An 18463-nucleotide genomic window follows, 5' to 3' on the forward strand; every position below is an offset into this window, starting at 1 on the left:
GCTCTTGTGGAGCGTAAGCACGCTAAAGAGAAAAGATTCGGCGTTCAGGCGGGCAGGACGTCGCTTACCCGACTCGGAGCTCTCGCAGTCCTGCGGGTTGCACTTCTGGGTGCTCTCGGGCCAGGGCTCGTGGTCGCAGAGGCTGCTGTCCTCCTCGGCCAGTCCCGTCTTGGTGTTGATGCACTTGACCTGGCGCCGCTGGATGCCCCCGCCGCAGGGAGCCGTGCACTGCGGGAGCGGGGCAGCCCCGTCAGCCCGGGGGGCACCCATCCCCGTGCCCCACCAAGCCACCCCCCAATGCCGCGCTGTGCCGGCAGAACCAGACCCCGGCCCCCCGTTTGGTTTTGAGGGTTGGGTTTTTCCCCCGTTCCTTGCCCTTCGTGCAAAAGCCCCGTCAAGAGGAGCAGCGCGCTCCCACCCGCGCCCGCTCACCTCTCCCCAGGAGCCCACCACCCAGGTGGTGCAAGGGTGTGTGTTGCAGGGCCGGGTGGCGTTGGGCCGCAGCTGCTCCTCGCAGCGGCCCAGCTCCGGGCACGTCACCAGCCGCTCCTGCTCCCCGCCGCCGCACGACTCCGAGCACTGCCGAGACACGAGCCGTTGAAAGGGGAAGCCAGCGGAGCAGGAAAGGCACGCGCTCCATGCATTGGTGTCTTAAGGACACGCACCACAAACCCACCCTGCAAACAGACCGAACCCACTTCCCGGGTGGCGCGTGGCTTCGCAGCCACCCCTGCTGCGACCGCCGACTGTGGCCTTGGCACTCGAAACCGGCTGGGAGAGTCCCAGAGGCAGGAGGATCCAGCAGACCCACTGCAAGTATCTGCTTTCATTTTGCGGACACATGAGGAGAGGCAGCCCGAGCCCGCTGCCTCCCTCGATCGGGGGGCCCCGGCGAAGCGTCTGCACGGCCGCGGGCAGCTCGGCCCCGCGGGCCGCGCGCTTGCCCAGCAGCAGCTGCCGAGCGTTTGCCCCAGGCGAGCGAACGTTGAGCACCGGCTGCACGTGCTTCCAGGGAGAGAGAGGCAAGAGCGTGGTGGCTGCGAAACAGCCCGTCACAGGCACGCCTGCTGCGCGTGCCCGGCCAGGGACGCAGCCCCGCGGCGACGCTCGGGGTCCAGCACTGCCCCCCGCCATGCAGCCCCCTCCCCACAGCCCCTACCTCTCTCCAGGAGGACGTGTACCAGGCCAGGCACGGCGTGCTCGGGCAGGGGAGCTGCGCGGGTGGTTTGTAGAGGACGGCCTGGCAGTGGAAGGGCCGTAGGAGCCTCTGGTCTCTAGTGTCGATGCAATGCACATCCCGAACCTTCATCCCCCCGCCGCAGCTCCGGGAGCACTGGGAACGACACGAGCATCACGCCGGGGCAGGGCGGCGTGGGCTGGTAAGGGGGAATCGCTCCAGCAAAGGGAGGTGACCCAAGAGACACGCTCTGCCTTGGGCTGGATTGAGTTGATATTCAACCTCTTTTCACCCCTTTCTTGAGTGCAAGCTGGAGAAAAGTCCATGCAGCCCTGAATCGGCTTCCAGTTGTAACAGCAACAAAGTCTTTCCTTACAACTGATGACCTCCCACCGGCACGGCCAAGAAACGGCGCCCACCCAGAGCAGGGAGGGTTGCTCCCCCCCGTTGAACCTACTGGATTCACCCACCCCCCTGCAAACACCCTCTGGTAGTGCAGGTTGGCAAGAATGTTTTCCAGAAACTTTCAAACCACGCTTCGTTTAGCGTTTGCAAATTCCTGGCTTTTTAGCCAGCCCAAGAGCAGGAAAAATGAAAAGATTATTGTGCGATGGCGTAGTTTAATCCCTGTGGAAAATGCAAATCTTTACCCTCTGCCTTTGTGAGCCGTGGGGCAAGAGCACGCCCCGAGAGCGGGTACCGCTCCAGCCACAGGGCAGGCACCATTTTTCTGTGGATTTTTCGGGACCCTCCCCACCACCTGCACGCACGCTTACCTTACTCCAGTTGCCCACGCGCCACGACGAACACGGTCTCAGGGAACATCTCCGAGCGGGGACGGGTTTGTTCACAGCGGCGCAGCCGTCGTCACTGCCGGTGCTGCAGCGCACGGTCCTCCAGATCGCACCCACGCCGCAGGTGGCCGAGCACTGCAACACACGGGGCAGACTCCAGCTCCCTTCCCCTCTGCCGGCGCCTGCGGGGCCGTCCCTTGATGCCCCTGATACCCCCAATGCCCTTGGTGCCCCGTGGCTGGCTCTGGCCAAGGACGGAGCCCAGTGACCCTGGGGGGACTCGGCTCGTCGCCCCCTCCGTGGGCATCGGGAGGGGTGCCAGTAAAACCGGGGTGTGCGGAGGCAGGGCCGCGGGATGAGGAGAGAGGCACTGCCTGGCCGGGACCCAGCCCCATGGAGAGCTCCCCATAGCGAGAGGCTCCTCTCGAACCAGTCCCACATCAGGCAGCCCTTGGTTTGGGGGAAGAAGGAGGAAAACCCTCCTCCATAACCCATGTCAGTCCTTTCTGGTCTGGCTGGGACTGTTCTTTCCCTGTGCAGCTTTTGGCTTCCGGAAGGATTCTCACGCTGACCCCAGACCCCCGCAGCGATGGCCATCGCCCCGCGCCAGCGTCGCGGCCACGGCCGCCCGCAGCTCGGTGGGAAACGGGGCAGCACCGGGGATCTCTGCGGCTGGGGGTGCAGAGAAAAAAGCTAAAGCTTTTTTGTTGCTCCGTCTCTCTTAATTAGCACTAATGGCTTCAACCATTTGCCTGCTGCCTCATGAAGCTGTTTCATGCCTTTGAGCACTGCCTGTCCCCTGCTCTTTCAGTGTTAAAAGCTCCAGTGAAGGGTCTTCTCCACCTGGAAGGCAGTGCCTCCACTTCCTCTTCTGGACCCACCCCTCGCTGTCCAAACTGATCTGATTTATTTTGTAGCCGCCTTTCCATCTTAAAAGCCTTCACAGGGTGCCAAAACACACCGTGTGCCTCCATGTCACAGGGTTGCCACCAGTCCCACCGCCGCGGCAGAGCTCCCTGCAACGCCCCGGCTCAAGCGATGTTCAAAGCCCGTTTATAAAACCTAAACAGCTGTATTTGTGCTGGCTTAAGCATTGTCCCGGCCGCTACCGGGTCCTCTGTGCAGCCTTCTTAAAGGACTCGCCCAACGCCCAGGCTCCCGTGCTCCATGACATCCACGGCTTACTTTTGCGCTTTCTGACAAAAGCCCATTACCGTGAACCGCCGCAGCCTTTTGTCTGTCACGGCGAACGCGATGCGGGGAGCAGCCCAGGGGCAGCGAGGCAGCCGGAGGATAGGGGCTCCTCGCCGATAATCCCCCATTCACCGCATCCAGCACAGCCCCTTCCCTCTGGTGATTTGCAGCCTTGACGCGCCTTGCGCTTGACATTCGAATTTTTGTCATTTCCTATATTTTAAGATATTTTAAGATAATCTCTCCTATAAAATGGCAGCAGCTTGCTCCCATGCCAGCAGGCCTCCCTGGGTGCTCAGCCCCGGTGCGGGGGCTCCGTGCTGGCCTGCTCCTCTGGAGCGGGCAGGGATTCAGCTGGGGAGCGCGATTCCCTGCCCACCACGTACCGCGACCAGCGCCCACTGCCCAGGACCCCCCGGCAGCACGGGGGATCGCCGTGAGGGGCGCGCAGCCCTCCCGGAGCGGGAGGTGAGCCGGGGCAGCGAGCGGGCCGACTGCAGCTGAGCCAGGCTGGCTGCACCGAGCGCCGCAGAGCGCCGGGAGCCGCCGCCGTGGCCGGTGCCCACGGGAGCGGGACAGGACGGAGCATGTGTGAGCTATGCCCATTTTTTTGCATGCAAAGAGCAATGCCCCAGAGACCAGCCAGGAGAGAGACAGGTCCCTCACCTCTGTACTGGCCGTCGCACACTTTTAATGGGACTCGACACGTACCTCGCTCCAGCTCCCGACCTCCCAGCTGGGGATCGCAGTGGCTGCCACGGCGGTCGATAGCGGAAGCAAAGCCTCCTCCTTCTCCATCTCTTCCTTCGGCCGGGGGGCAGGGGTGGGCTGGGATAACTCATGCTCCCCGTCACTGAGAGCCGCCCCCGGCGAGCGCTCCCGTGGCACGGCGCTGCTGAGCGGGGCCCTGCGGGCGGTCTGCTGTGCACGGGGCGACGCCGGCTCCGGGCGGTGGGACACCCCCGTGGTCCACCACGCTGCGGGGGGCTCGGAGGGCGATGCTCCCGCCGGGTGCACGGGAGGGCTGTGCGCCAGGGCCGTGGGCTCAGCTGGTGCCAGGGCATCTTGCTGGGCGAGGCCGCTGGCGGTGAGCTGGGTGGCTGGCGCTGGCATGGCAGGGGACTGGGACGCTGCAGGTGGAAAGGCTGTCATGGCCACCGAGGGGTCCGAGCCCAGGGAGGTGGGGATGTGGAGCTCTGGCGGCTGCCTTGCCTGCTCTGCAGGGCCCCGGTCAGCAGCCACAGGACAGGGCCCTGCAGTGGGAGGGGTGCTGCCAGCACCCTTTGCCATCTCCCACCCCAGCCCCTGTGGGGTGGGGAAGGAAAGACCTGCCCTCTCTGTCCCACGGGCTTGCTCGTCGGCCACCGGCTCTGCGCGTGTGCCCGCCGTCCCCTCCGGCGCTGGCATTTCTGCCCACCCTCCCTGCTCCTTGGTCTTGGGGGCAGCACCGTTCATGGTGACAAGACCCATTTCCCCTGGGTCTTCACGGCCTCTCCCCGCAGAGCTGGACACGTCACGTTCCTCACTGCTGGCGTTACCCGGCCCCTCAGTGTTTGCATGTCCCTCGCCGCTGCTCCCCGGCTCTCCCAGACTATCGAACGTGTCTGCACCAGCACCGGCCCCGCCAGTGGGCACTGGTGGGGAGGGATCGGCCGGGTAAGGAGCCCGGGGAGCGAGGCTGCTGGCTGGTGCATCCTGCCCAGGACCAGTCCTCGTCGGCACGGTTCCCTGGGGCTCATCTGGGGGCGGGTGGTTGTGGCTGTTTGCAGAGTTGTGACTCGTGGTGCTCTGGGTGGGCGGATGGTCCTCGGAGCAGGGCACAAGTGTTGCATCCTCCTCCTCACCCATGAAGTCACGGATGGCGTATTTGGGAGCGGCCGTCCCCGCATCCGCAGGGACTGCGCTCACGAGGTCATTCATGGTGAAACCCCCAGGGTCCATCTCTCCTTCGCCATGCACAGGAGCTGAAGTGATTGCTTCGCTGGTCACTGGATGGTCCTCACTTGCCTCTCCTCCTGGCTTGACAGCGTGCAGGACGTCAGCGGGCATCTCACGGGCCCCCTCCACATCGTTGGGGCTCAGCTCCGGCTTAGACTCCTCGCCTTTGGTCTCTTTCTCCATGAAGGGATAGTAAGACAGATCCTCATGGAAGTTGATAAAATTATAATCGTAGTAAAAATCATCAACAAAGACATTTCCCTTTCTGGCTGAGAAGTCCTCCTCAGTGATGATATTGACATCATTGGACTCCGGAATATTTGGAATTAAGGGGTTAAATTTAGCAATGTGGTTGCTGGGGATGTAATGGATTTCATTAAATATCTCTCTGCTGGAGGACCCGCTGCCAGACCAGTCTGCGTTGGCATTGTCTAATTTCTGCTGGCACTGCGGCGAGGAGCAAATGGTTTCCGAGCTGGGCCTTTCCGCAGGGTCACAAGCGGCTCCGGTGCTGTTGCTGCAGTAAACAGGGCGCCTCTGCGTCCCGTTTCCACACGTCGCGGAGCACTGGGGAAGGAAGAGATGCACACGTCAGGGCTGGGAGCGGGGCGACGCAGGGGGGCAGCGGGAGGAGCGGGGAAGGGGCCGGCAGCGGTGCCGCAGCCCTGCCCGTGCCACTCGCCGGTGCTCCCCACCAAGATACTGAAGCGGGCGCTTGACCGTCCCATGCGCTGTGATGCTTTGGGCACAGGGAGAAGGGGCTCCGTGTCGCTCTGCCACGCTCCCACCACCCACCTGGGTCCCGAGACGTCTCCTGCGCCAGTCCCACCTGTGGCACGGCGCGGCCTGTAGCAGGAGTCGGGAGCAGGGGGTACCGATCGCACCGGTAAGCAGTGTCATTACTGGCCACATCTACCTCCGGCGCTGCCCCCCCTTAGAGGCTGCCCCAGTGCAGGGAACCTGGCACTGCAGGGTACTCTGCTCAGAGTGATCCTTCACCCACACTCCAGCCAGAAAGAATTTTCCCTGGAGATGGACATTGCAAAGGGCGTTGGGCAAGATGATCTAACACGTCTTTTCTATGACCTATCGCCATGAATTGCATCTCTTCTTCTAGAAGAGAATTTTTTGAAGCAGGGGATAATAACATGGGTGTTGTCCTAGTAGGGAAAAAGCAAGGGTCAATAAGCAGCTTTGTTGAGGACACTCCCTCCTCCACCATAATGGTCTCTTTGAGACTGTTCAGCATAAAAGAAACCCACAAGCTGGAAAGAAGGACAGCAGAATTTTCTGCTGGATAAGTAAATCACAGCGCTACTACCATCGCATGTGGGCTGCGCAAGCCACAGGCCGGGGCAGTTTGTGGTGACGGACGCATGGAACATTAGTCACGTACATCAAAGTGCCTCATGCAACCCAGCCAACAAGAACAAATGGTCAACAAGGCAAACCAACCCAACGGAGGGGATTTCTGCTGAAATCGCTGCTGTTTGGATGAAGACGGATGGGCTGAGGCGAGGGTTTGAGGCACAGCCACCAGCACGAGGAAATTAAGAGGCTGAGGTGGACAGGCAGAGCTGTGGGCTGGGCCGGCCGGGAGACGTGCTCCTCAGACAATGTGTGCTCCTGTATTTGAGCCTTTCTCGCCTTTGCTCAGTCCTCGCGAGGGCCAGGTGCCTGGATGGGACCTGCCCCGCTACCTGCGCCGGTCCTGGTGGGCTCCCGGGTGGGTGCCCACCCTGCGGGACGTCTCCTCCCAGGCAGGGACTGTCCGAAGGAGATGCTGACCCAGCAGCTGGGGCCCCGTGCTGTGCCATGCCGTGCCGGCCGGGACGTCCCCAGCTCCACGTCTCCCGGGCAATGCCAGGCGGGAGCAGAAACGACCCCAAGGACTGTGCCCGGCCGGAGGGATGGTCTCTAATACCGCGTGGCCGCTGCCAGGCATTGCCACCAGCTTCGCGACGCTGCTGAAGTAAAACATTACCGCACACCAACATCTGCGGCGGGGGTGCAAGCTTCACCCTACCGGGATGGCCAGATCAGGGAACACCGGTCAGCGCCCGCAGCGTGCACCTTAAGCTAAAATCTCTCAGCAAACGCCTTCAGCTCCACCCAGGAGATAATTTCCAGGTATCGCAGCTCTGGCAGGGGAAAAGAGGAGGCTTATTTGCCAAGGCTGGGTTATCAGAAAAGCCTCCAGGACGCAGATAAGAAACGACGGCTGTTGGGAGCCTCACGGAGGAACACCCGGGGCTTGCAGGAGCGCGTCAAGCACGTGAGGCAGGAGGATCACGGCAGGCTGCACGGTGGGATGCGCTCCGGCCAGCAGCGCACAGACGCTCCTGTATGCAAACGCTCATGTATTAATGGACAACAAATGATGCTTCTGAGCGCACCGATAACTTCTTTGGAAAGCCCAGAGAGCTGGATATATGTTGCTTTAGGGTCCTTCCGAAGGCACTAAGCCCCAGTGTTCAAGCACTTTGTTGGGCTACCCAAACCGCCAGTGCCCCGCAGGTGTGCGTGCTGCCTTGCCCGAGGGTCTGCAAGCACAAAGCAAGCAACAACCCCCCAGGTTTCTGGGAAGCCTCCAAGCCCCTCAAATTTCTCTACTTACTGGTGGTGGCGGAAATGGGGAAGAGAGCGGGCTCTCACTTTAAGAGAAAGGAGGACAGAAAAATTACAGACATCTCAAAATCCCGAGCACGTTTTCCTGGGCTCACAGGTCCAGCGATGTCAGCACCACAGAGGACAACTGTGACGCTTGTGCTGGGCCAGGCACAGCACGGACCCACGGGAAGTTCATGATTTTCCCTTTGAACTGTTGCAGCCTCCTTTCTCAGCCCTGCAATTGTGGCTTTTGTGGGCCCCTAGAAAAATGTTTCTAAATAGCTCTCATTTAGCCTGCAAATTTTCTGTTCGCATTTTTATTCCATTTGTTCCTTAGCAACAAGCGCAGTTCCCAGGCGCTCTCATTTCTCTCCTGATACTTGCCTTCACACTGAACGCTGCTTGAAACCACTGCTTAAATTAGGAGGTATAATTTTCTGGTTAAAACCCTCAACTTGTGGTTAAGCTGATCCATAGAAATAGAAAAATACAGGCTACTCAAGGTGTCCACAGATCATGGCATTTTAGATTTTTTTTTCCCTTCTTCTCTCCCTCTCTTTTTAAATAAATTGTTAAAAAGTCTGCAAAGGCTCCCCTGCTCCCTGGGAGCACCGCTGAGGGGTCTCTGCCTCTGCCCACCCCTGCGGCACACGGGGCAGCTACAGCCCAGCGCCAGGTCACGCTGCCGGGGAGCAGACGCCCAGCAGCCGGCACACACATGTGCGGTGCGTCCAGACCCCGGCTTGCCCCTAGCACCTTGCTTCAGCAGGCAAGAATTACCTTTAAGGCTTCTGTCAAAACACAGGGGAAGGCTTGTGGGGCTGGAAAATACACTGACGGGTTGAAAACTTCTTGTTTCTGCCCTCCTTGCATCAAGCACAGAGCGTGGCCATCACCCCGGCTGAGGATGCAGCAAGGTTCAGAGAAGATGGGGCAGAGTCAAACAGCCCAGTGCTCCTTCCTCACTCCGAGACCTCCCTGTGCCACGAAATTCCCGCCCGTGTGAGCTGGTGTCACAGCGCGAGCCCACAGAAGCACATCCAGATGAGTCTCCCCTGTAAGCCGGAGCCCGCGCGCTGCTCCTGGGCAGGCTGCGGCCATCCTGGGGGCACGGTGGCCCCAGCTCCCGCCAGCTTGGCGAGACACTGGGACCTCCCCGGCGCTCCTTCTCACCTCAGACCAGTTCCCCACAGCCCACTGGGAGGGACAGGGGACCTCCTGGTGACAGGGTGCCGTGGCCTCTGGCTTGGAGAGGTGCTGGCAGTCTGCTTGCTGCAAGGCCCTCTGCTCGTCCAGCCCCACGCTCTGGATGCAGAGCACCGTCCTCTTCATCAGCCCCGACGGGCCGCAGGTGGCCGAGCATTTCTGCCATTCGCCGACCCACCACCTGGGGAAACGTGAAAGGGGAAACGTCTCAGGCGGAGCGAGCGGCCGCAAGCCGGGCTCTGTCCCGCGCCGCGCTGCGCCGCGCGCTGCAGGGCGGCGGGTTTTAGCCACCGCCAGGCGAGAGGCGTTTGGGGCCAGGAGACGCGCACGGGCTTCGGCAGCCTGTAACGATCAGTGGGGGCCGGGGTCACGGTCACATCCCTGCGTTGTGTTTCAGCCCGAGGTCAGGGTGCCCGGATCGAGGGTCAGGGGTGGATTGGTCCCCCGTATTGTGCCAGGGGTGGTTATTTGGACGGAGGCAGAGAGGGGCTCCCGGCCCCGCCAGGACGGTGCCTTCCCGCGCGGCTCGTTGTCTGCAGACGACCAGCGCACCGCGGCGGTCGGGCAACAACAGGGATTTGATGCCGCGGACCAGTGCAGGGCCTGGGAGCCATTCTCAAGCCCGAAGGAGAGCGGAGGTGCAGAACCAGGGGTGCAAACAGCTGCACGTGCCCTGGGGCAATGCGGGCGCAGCAGCGACCGAGGTCCCCCTGACACTGGTCACCCCCTTAGGGCAGTTTGGAGATTAAAGCTCTGCTGAGAAGGAGCGAGGGGAAATCCAGCGGACCTGGCCGGGCAGGGCTCCTCGCTGCATGTCCTCTGCTGGTCGTCGGGGCGGGTGAGCGCGTCGCAGTACCGCTCCTCCACGATGCCGGCCAGCTTCTCCACGCAATGCACGATCTGCCGCTGCACCCCTGCGGACACAGGCAAGGGCTTGGCTCGAGATGAAAATCAAACTGAAGCACCGAGCATCCTCTGCCAGCAGGCAACAGGAGGCCCTAAGGTAAGTCTGAGCCACCGAAAACAGGGGACAGAAAGTGAAGCCACCACTGAAACTGGAAGTCAAGAGCCCACTTCTGCTGAGGTGCTGATGCCCTCACGGAGCCCAGCAGCACCAGCGCTCCCAGTGTACCCGAGTGGGAAAAGCAGAGCTGGACACCCGGTCTCAAGCTGACACGTGTGTGATGAGACCTACGGAGCTTAACTGGGCTGGAAAGTGACCCTGGATACGCAGCTGCAAAGCAGGGACGCCTGGGACTGGCTGCACGGATGGACAGATGGATGGAAGTAAGCAACGCCGCTGCAGCCAGGACACGGGCTCCTGGGCACTACAAGCAGCAGACTGCAGCTGAAGCCCCTCCCTGGGGCTGGCGGGACACGGTGTCTGTCTGTCCTGCACAAGGCCAGCCTTGGCTCCTGCCCTGAGACGGAGTCCAGGGCTGCTCTCGCAGAAAGCTAAAAACAGATCACAGGAAGAGCTGGCAACTCCTGTTCTCCCTTCGAAAAAAGCTGCCAGATTATACCTGTTCTTTCAGGGCTTAGGGATGCCAGGAAATACCTAAGGAACGGCAAGAGTTTCCACAGAAGGCAAGGTGAGGGCAACCAGAACTGCCAGCAGACCCCAAACTCGGAGAGGTGGCTTGTTTCAATCTCGCAGACTCCATGGGACATCTCCGCTGGCCCTCCCGGTGCTTTGTCTCTGCACCAAGCGGTTCACAGGGACAAGACGGGTTAAAAGCAGGAACGTCTCCACTCTTCTGCTGGCTCCCACTCTGATTTCTGCAACGACCCCAGCTTGGTCCTGGTGGCCTCTGACTGCACAGACCGGTCACAGGCAATGCAAGGGGCACTGCTGGGTGAGCTGCTGAGCAGAAATCTCTGCAGTAAAGCCTCTACTATCCTACAGCTTTTATAGTCAGCACTGAGATGGAAGAGATGCAGAAAAACGCCCTTCCACAAGCTGCCTAATGGGATTTAATAGCGACGCAGCCGGTAGAGGCTCCGCGGAAAACACCCCGCTGCCGGAGGGACCTCTCGGCAGGGGGAAAGGCCTTTCCCCACCTCTCCCCCTGCAAAAAGCCTCCTCAGCCGCGCTGCAGGATGCACCAGGTATTCGGGGCTGCCAAAGCCAGGCGGAGGAGCACGTGCGGGGCAGGACGGCGAACGGTGGAGACGCTGCAGCCCGGGGGGGAGCACCGTCCTGGCACCGCCGCCCGGAGCCACATCCAGCCCTCGGAGCACGCGCACACACGCGCTGAGGCTTTCGGGGAGGCTGTGTCCGCAGGGGAGCCAACCGACAGCGGCACAGCTCTGGTTTGGCAGCCTTCTGCCCCAGCTGCAGCGCATGGATAAACCCCCGCCGAAGCCTCCTGCCCCCAGCCTGCAGCACTCACGGGATGACATTTTTCAGGGTGACCTCACCCTCGACACGCTGCCTTGCTGCCTGCTTTTGTCCTCCTTTTTGTAACACGTACTTGACCTGTGACTCGGGAGAGCTGTAAATAACAACCACTGCAATAGCTGAGGCTGATACGACCCTGCTGACGCTGCCGAGTTGTGCTCTGGCTCCAGCGCTCGGGAGCTTACGGGGCCAGGGCACTGGGGCTGGCCCCCGCAGAAGAAGCGCAGCCTGGGCTCTCCCAAATCCATGTCTCAGCTCACACTGTCGTCCAGCCCAGGGAGAGGGGCTCAGCCCTCCTCCAGCCGCTCGCCTGCAGCCGGGCAGGGAGAGCATCCTCACCCAACTCCTGCCTGGTTTGCTCCTGTAAATCCCTTCTGTTCTGGAAGCCAAGCACTCAAACCTTGCAAAGAAAAGCCGGTTTTAAACAAAAGCAAGTGCCCTCAGCTCCCATCCTCCTCGACTCCCCACGCCGCAGGGCCCGTGCATACCCACGGCGAAGAGCTCCCAGCATAAATCTGCGTAAAACGCCCCGACGGCTGCTGCCACACCACGACCCCCCTGCTCCCAGCAGGAACCCGCCTCCAGGAACAGGCAGGAAACGTCGGACGTGTGAGTGTCCTTGAATTCTCTCTCTTGCAGCGGCAGCCGCACTCAAGGAAGAACTCGCTGGTCCCAGCCTCCCCCCTCGCAGCGTGCCCGGACCATCCCCCTCCATCGGCCGCCCCAAAAGCTGCCCTGGGGACCCCGGGATGCCCGGCCAGTGGCGCAGTGGGGCGGGAGGGGGGAAGCAAGTGTCCAACACCACGGGGCAGCACGGGATCCCGGTGCTCTGCCCGTGCTGGGCACCCTCCCACGTGCTCTCCGTAAAACCCTGGAAAGGATCCCTGCTGGAGAGGCCCGGCCAGGTGGGAGACTGGCCCTTCAACACTCCCTGGATTTCTCTAAAGCTCTTTTGTCTCCATCACCCCGACACCAAGGAACACCTGGCACGGTAACAGGACATGGAGCAAGGAGCAAAGCGCTGATAAAGCACAGAGTCTGGCAGGCGAGCACGGCAGGGGCACCGGAGGGCGGTGACCTCAGCAGATGCCGCTTTTTTCCTCCCCCAAGACCTCCTGAAACCAAAGACCCAGGAATTTCTAAGGCAACCCCGCGGCACGGGGATGCTCTGCCTGCTCTGCTCTTCCACCACGGGCGGCCGAGCCCCGGGGTCCTGCGGCAGCCGGACTCACCGGTCCCGCACGTGGCAGTGCACGTGGTCCAGGAGCCGAAGCGCCAGAGGAACTCTGCCTGCTCGATCTCGTTCTCGCTGTCAGCCGGGCGCTGGATGGTGTACTGGTACCGCACGCCGGGGTTGGTCTCCTGAAACAGCAGCTGTAGGGGGACAACAGGGGGTCAGGGGAGTGGCTAGTGCAGAGCAGCCGGGGCTGGCCGTTGCACCCCAGGAGATAACAACCTGCCTAGCACGGCCATAAAGACATCATGTCACGACCAAGGCTGCATGTGTCCCCTTGCGCTGCCTGTTGGCGAGGGACAGCGATGGTTCCAGCACACAACCATTTCAGACACGGGGTTAGCAATCGGCTGAAGCAGTGTAGGAGCAGAGGAGCTGCCTCAGCTCAGAGCATTGGGTTGTGGAAATGTCAGGTAATAATAAAAAATAACAGTGAGAACACTCAGAAGCACCAGGATGTTGCTTTTACGTTTCCCCTGATGAAGAGCCTGGAAGGATTCCCCTGCTAATCCCATTCAGTCCCACTGCTGTCTGCAGCCCCATCCAAGGATCTTCTTGAGGTTCGGCACGGTGCAGGGCCCAGGACGGCCGGACAGCCCCTTCCCCGTCCCCTCCCCTGCAGTCGGAGCTGGGGCACCACCGGCCCCAGCCCAGCCCGGGCTCTGCAGCACGTGGGGCCACAACGACCCTCCCGCGGGTCGGGAGCCCACTGAGCAACCTCTGCCGCTCCCCATCACCCTTCCTGAGCTCTGCAGTGGGGACGTTATGGCCGGAGCGAGCTGCGACTGCTCCCAGCCCGTGTGCTGCACTGGTGGTGGCTGGCCCGGACGGACGGACACTCAGGTGAAGAGCAGTCACTGCGACCGGTCCTTTGGGATGGCGCCAGAAGGAAGGGAAGGGGACGGCAGCACGAGCCTGGCCCTGCAGAGGACGCAGATCTCCTCTCCTCCGCGTGTCCCAGGGAGCGTCGTGCTCCAGAAATGGCCCCGGGGAAGCACCGCGGCACGTCCCGGCTTGAGATGCCAGCTACCTGTGTGGTCACCACTTGCACTTCCAACCTGCCACCAACGTGCCCCGGGCAGCACCAGCCAGCGGCTCGACCGCATTGGGGCTGCAGCCTGCCGTGCGCCGCGGCTGGGGGTGCGCCCGCGCCGGCGTGACACCCCGCTCGCGCGGTGGAGGAATGGGCTGCGGCAAAGAGGAGGGAGCAAACGCCGGTGACGGCGACACACGCCTGAAGGAATTTCCTTAATTGCTCCCCGCTTGAAACAGGTTCCAGCTGCTCTCAACACGCACGAAGCGGCTCCTGCGGTTGACACAAATCCTGCCCAAAGCACCTCCCGCACCCGCGCTCGGCAAAGGCTGGGAGTTTAACCTTGTTTTTCTTAGCCTAAGTGCTCTCATTATTGCCAAAGCTTTGTTGTTCTTGGAGCTTCGGGGAGGAGCGAGGGCATCTTTCCAAAACCTCTTCATCAATATTGAAGCATTTTTGTCAAAAGTTTTTAATTAGGTTACGAATCCCAGAAAGTGATGTGCGGGTGCCGAGCACGCCAGCGTCCCCATTAACAGCAGCACATGGCGGCAGATGAGCCCAGTATCCCACTCACATTTCATCCTGAGCCTCTGCTGAAAGAAATGCCGAGGGCGAAGACGTGGGCCGCTCGGCGTGGCCGGCTCCAGGGCGAGCCTGTGCGAAGGGGCCAATGCTCGGGAAGAGCGCGCCGGGCTGTGCTTGTGGGGGCCGGGGGGGCTCCCGGGTGTCTGTGGGGCGGACGGACCTCCGTGGCAGTCACCGCCTCTGCACCGCACTTCGCACCATGAGGAATTTCAGCCTGGCGCCGGCTGCGCCATCGCCCGTGGGACAATTCCCACCGGCTTCTCCGGGGGAAAGCATGGCCTCGCAGGCGTGAGGATGTTGGCTCCCGAGAGCTTTGCATTAACTGGCAGATCCCTCGCTCCTGACCGTCCTGGTGACCCTTCCCAGGGGAAGGAATCGCGGAGCCAGGCACGGCAGCAGCAGCAGCTCCCGAGGGCCCTGCCCGGCAGGGACGGCCCCGAGCCCCCCACACCACGCCGCCTCCCCGCCGCCAGTTACAACCCCTGCAAAGCTGTGCAAAGCTCACTGAAATATAAAGCCAGGCTGAAACGTAACCCCCCAGGCAACTCTTTTCCATGGATACAAGGCGAAAATTGATAGAGTGGGACTGGTTTGCAAAATAAGGCAATTTCCAGATAAGCCCCAGAGCTGCCGCTGCTGCGGCGGAGGAGGGGATTAGTGACAGTCGAGTTGGGCTCATATTCCAGGTGGGAGTTCGGGAAGGGAAGGGGCTCGGAGCAGCCGCGCCAGCTCGAGGAAGCAGCTTTGCTTCCAGAAACCATCAGCAACCTCCCGTGGCGGGGCAGCAAACGTGCGCTCCCATCGTGGGCGCAGAGGCGGAGACCCTCCTGCCGACCCGGAGGCGACAGGGCCGTTAGGGTGAGCAGGTTCACACAGAAATAAATAACCCCTGAAGTTCATTATCGTAGCCCAGTGTCTGCCCTGCACACAGGCTGTCTGCCGGCGGCAGCGCCTGACGGGAGCAGGAGACGGGCAGATGCTCTCCCGCCTGCAACTCTGCCATCCTGGAAACACACTGCTGCGATGCAACATTTTAAAAAAGAAATTTGGGGGGGACACACTATGTGGTTAATTGTAACCCCTTCTGCCCAGAGCCAGGCAGGTGGAGCAGCAGCTCCCGGGTGCCCTCCCCTGCCCTGGGAGCCGCGGCTGATGCCAGGCAGCATCACCCTGTGACGGGGCTCGCCTCCTCAAAGCCTCAGGGGTCTGGTGAAAAACGACTTATTCTGGGGAGGGAAGTAGGAAGTAGCTTTACGGAAATTCCCACATGCAAAAAAGGAGTAAAACTTGAAATTTTTAGTTGTTTCAGAGGATTTTAAATGATCCTTTTGGATTTTTACCTTCTCGCTAAAGGGCTTTTGCGAGGAAGTGGAGCCTGACCTGCGGCGCCGTGGGCAGCATCACCCGGGTTTGGACCACGAAGCACGACCCCATGGGCTGAGCTCCTGGGCACGGTGCCGGCGGGAGCGCAGCACTGCCGAGGGCTGCCGGGGGGCCACCCTCTGCCACCACGCACAGCACCGCGACGGCTCCCAGCTCCCACCGCCTCTGCCGGCTGCTCCAGCCCTGCCAGAAGCACCGCAGGCTCTTCCCCTGCTCGTGATAAAATATGCGAAAGGCCTCAGGAAAAGGGGCTCTTTCTCCTTGTGCTCTTTGCTGTGTAAATATTTTGAGGAATGCTGCAAAGGGGACGAGGCTCAGCTGGAAGCGGCATGGGCTGGAAACACTCCTCGGGCCGGCAGCGTGTGCTTGGCTGCTCCTGACGTTGGCTCCCAGAGAAACATGCGTGGCGAGGAGACGCACAGCCCCATCCCTCGGACGGCAGGGAAGGGCCAGGACAGACCACGGCAGCTCAGCCCCGCAAGGGCAGGCAGGAGAGCTGGCGGCTCTGCCCCCACGTCCCGACCCCCCCGTGTCCCCCGGCCACCAGCAGATCCCAGACCGTACCTGGATCCACACGGGCTCCACGGTGGGCCCCGGAGAGGTGAGGTTCTCCCAGTTCCCCGTCCTCTTGTAGGTGAAGGTGGTTCCTGCCACCCTGTAGTCCCCGTTCCACTGGATGGTCCAGCCACCATTCAGGAAATACTTCTCCGGGTCCTCGCTCCGCAGCGCCAGAAAATTCCCGGCTTCTGCGACTTCCTCAATCCGGATCTCCCGCGCTCCCACAGGGATAATCCCAATATCAACGTAACCTGGGAACGGAACCAAGCATTGGTCTTGGGGGAGTCAAAAATGTGGCAGAGAGAATCCGCGCCCTCGGGTGGGTGCTAGTGTCCCTCGGGTGTCAGCACATGCCGATCCTTACACCTCTGTAAGGCACTAGCAGGCACCAAACCCCACTGAGCCCCGCTGCGTTCCCCGCTGGGAGAGCCCATCGCAGAGCAAGACGTTTCGCACATGGGTGCTGGAAAGGCATTTATCACGCTTTCAGCGTGTTCTTGTCAACACACAAAATCCCCTTAAACCTCTCCAAGCTGGCTCCAGTGTGCACAGGTTTGTTTTCGGGCCTTTAGACACAAAGAGCAGTAAGGGGATATTCCTCTTCTGAGGAACAAGACGTGGAACAGCAACACCACATCTCCCCGTGCTGCCGCTCGGGTCTTATCCCATCAAAATTGACAAGCTGGGATTAAAAGCCCCCTGCAAACGAGCAGCAGCAGCGAGCCTGGCTCCGAGCGGAACAGGGACCTGGTGCTCTGGGGACGGAGCCGAGCGCCCTTACCCAGCCCCTCGCTGTCCTCAAAGGTCTTCTTGATGGTGTGGCAGGTGGAGCCGTCCCCGTGGCAGACGCCGCAGCGGTCCTCCACCGCGTTGGAGTCGATCTCGTAGTCGCAGCCCACGTTCTGCAAGGCAGCCCCATCAGCCGCCCGCGCCCCCGCACGCCCCAGCCTCGCGCCGCGCCATCGGCCACCGACGCGGGAGGAACGAGCGGGAGGAGGACCAGCCTTGGTCCTAAATGGTGGGAAATAAGGAACATGGGTGGGAGAGCGGGGCGAGCTGGAGTCCTTTTGCAGGATGGGCAGCGACACAGGTTCCTCATGCTAACGTATCCTCGTGGTCCTGTTCACACGCAGCGAGAAGCACAACCCAGATCTCGCTTTTACTTTTTCCTACCCAAGTCCCCGGGCAGCAGAGCCTGTCGGCACACGTGAGCGCTGAGCCGAGCTAGGAAAGCGCCTCCGTCCTTGGCCCTGCCAGTCCTCTTTCAAAATACTTCCCGCAAACCTTTTTTATATTCTGCTGAAACTCTCTATGCCTCGTGCCAAATCTCTCAACCTGAGCAGAGTGACAGACTCCCTGCGATTTTGCACCGTAAAAGCCGTGGCCAAGACCCCGACAGGTCCCACGGGGCCCTGTGCCAGCGAGGAGCCTTCAGCCTTCGCTGCCTGGGAAGGTTTGGCCAGGTTTAACCCCGGTGCCGCGGCCGGCAGCAGGCTGAGCGGCGACGAGGATTTTGTGCGCAGCGAGCTCTGGCAAAACGTGCCGTCATATGCCGTGAGCTGCTGGATCGCACCCCGTCGTACACGCCAAGCAAAAATCATGACCCCTGCGCTCTCCCTCCAGCCGGTGCCCATGCATCGGCATGCCGCAGCCTTTGAAGTAGCTTAGAAGCTGTCACCGGGGCAAACGGGACCTTCTCAAAGCCTCCGGTTGCCGTCGGGCCCCTGCCTGCGGCTGCCGGCAGCACAGCCAGCAAGAGGGGGAAGTTTCCATGAACGGTTTTCATGTAAGAGGCTGCAAGGAAACTCCTTGACTGATTATTTTTCCTCTTTCCTGCCGGTCTTTGTGCCATCCAAAACACCTTTTTTCCAAAAAGCCTTTCAGAAACCATCTTCATGTAACGCTAGGGCAGACCCGACCGCGTCCCCTCCCACGTGTGCAAATCCCTGGTCACGCGCGGCCATCAGCTTTGCAGCAGCGTGGCTTTGGTGAGTCCTGCGGTGGGAATCTGCCCCACAGACCACAGCACCACGGCAGCTCAGACCACCGTCCATTCCCTCATTTAGCACAAATCCAATGTCCCACATGCGCGCTCACTCCTAAACCTCAGGACCGCTTCCCTAGGGACAGGGAAGCTGTGAGCGAAGGGACCCTCTTGCTACGACCGAAGGCAGCTGGACGACCCAGGGCACAGCTCGGCAAAGCCTCCCCAGCTGTGGCAGCATCTCCCAGATGATTCCCAGCATCGACGGCGCCATCTCCACCAGATTCCTGCGCCTCCTGCACTGGGAGATGCCTTCCCGGCTGGCAGCCGGAGCAACGCCGCCACATGTTTGTAGGGAGATTTCAA

General features: G+C 61.3%; 1 protein-coding gene across 1 annotated transcript in view; it reads right to left on the reverse strand.

The window, feature by feature from the left end:
• Nucleotides 1–18463, reverse strand: part of ADAMTS7 (ADAM metallopeptidase with thrombospondin type 1 motif 7) — a gene marked incomplete at both ends in the record, with an annotated part of 48940 nt that overhangs the window by 10106 nt on the left and 20371 nt on the right. The window contains 10 exons of the mRNA XM_082004924.1: nt 69–228; nt 433–579; nt 1160–1333; nt 1954–2106; nt 3877–5670; nt 8887–9100; nt 9707–9833; nt 12553–12694; nt 16120–16364; nt 16895–17015. Coding sequence (XP_081861050.1) covers nt 69–228; nt 433–579; nt 1160–1333; nt 1954–2106; nt 3877–5670; nt 8887–9100; nt 9707–9833; nt 12553–12694; nt 16120–16364; nt 16895–17015 — 3277 coding nt within the window. The remainder of the gene's footprint in view (nt 1–68; nt 229–432; nt 580–1159; nt 1334–1953; nt 2107–3876; nt 5671–8886; nt 9101–9706; nt 9834–12552; nt 12695–16119; nt 16365–16894; nt 17016–18463) is intronic.

The sequence above is a fragment of the Phaethon aethereus genome, assembly GCF_964289735.1.
Source record: "Phaethon aethereus genome assembly, chromosome: 12".
Taxonomy (NCBI): Eukaryota; Metazoa; Chordata; class Aves; order Phaethontiformes; family Phaethontidae; genus Phaethon; species Phaethon aethereus.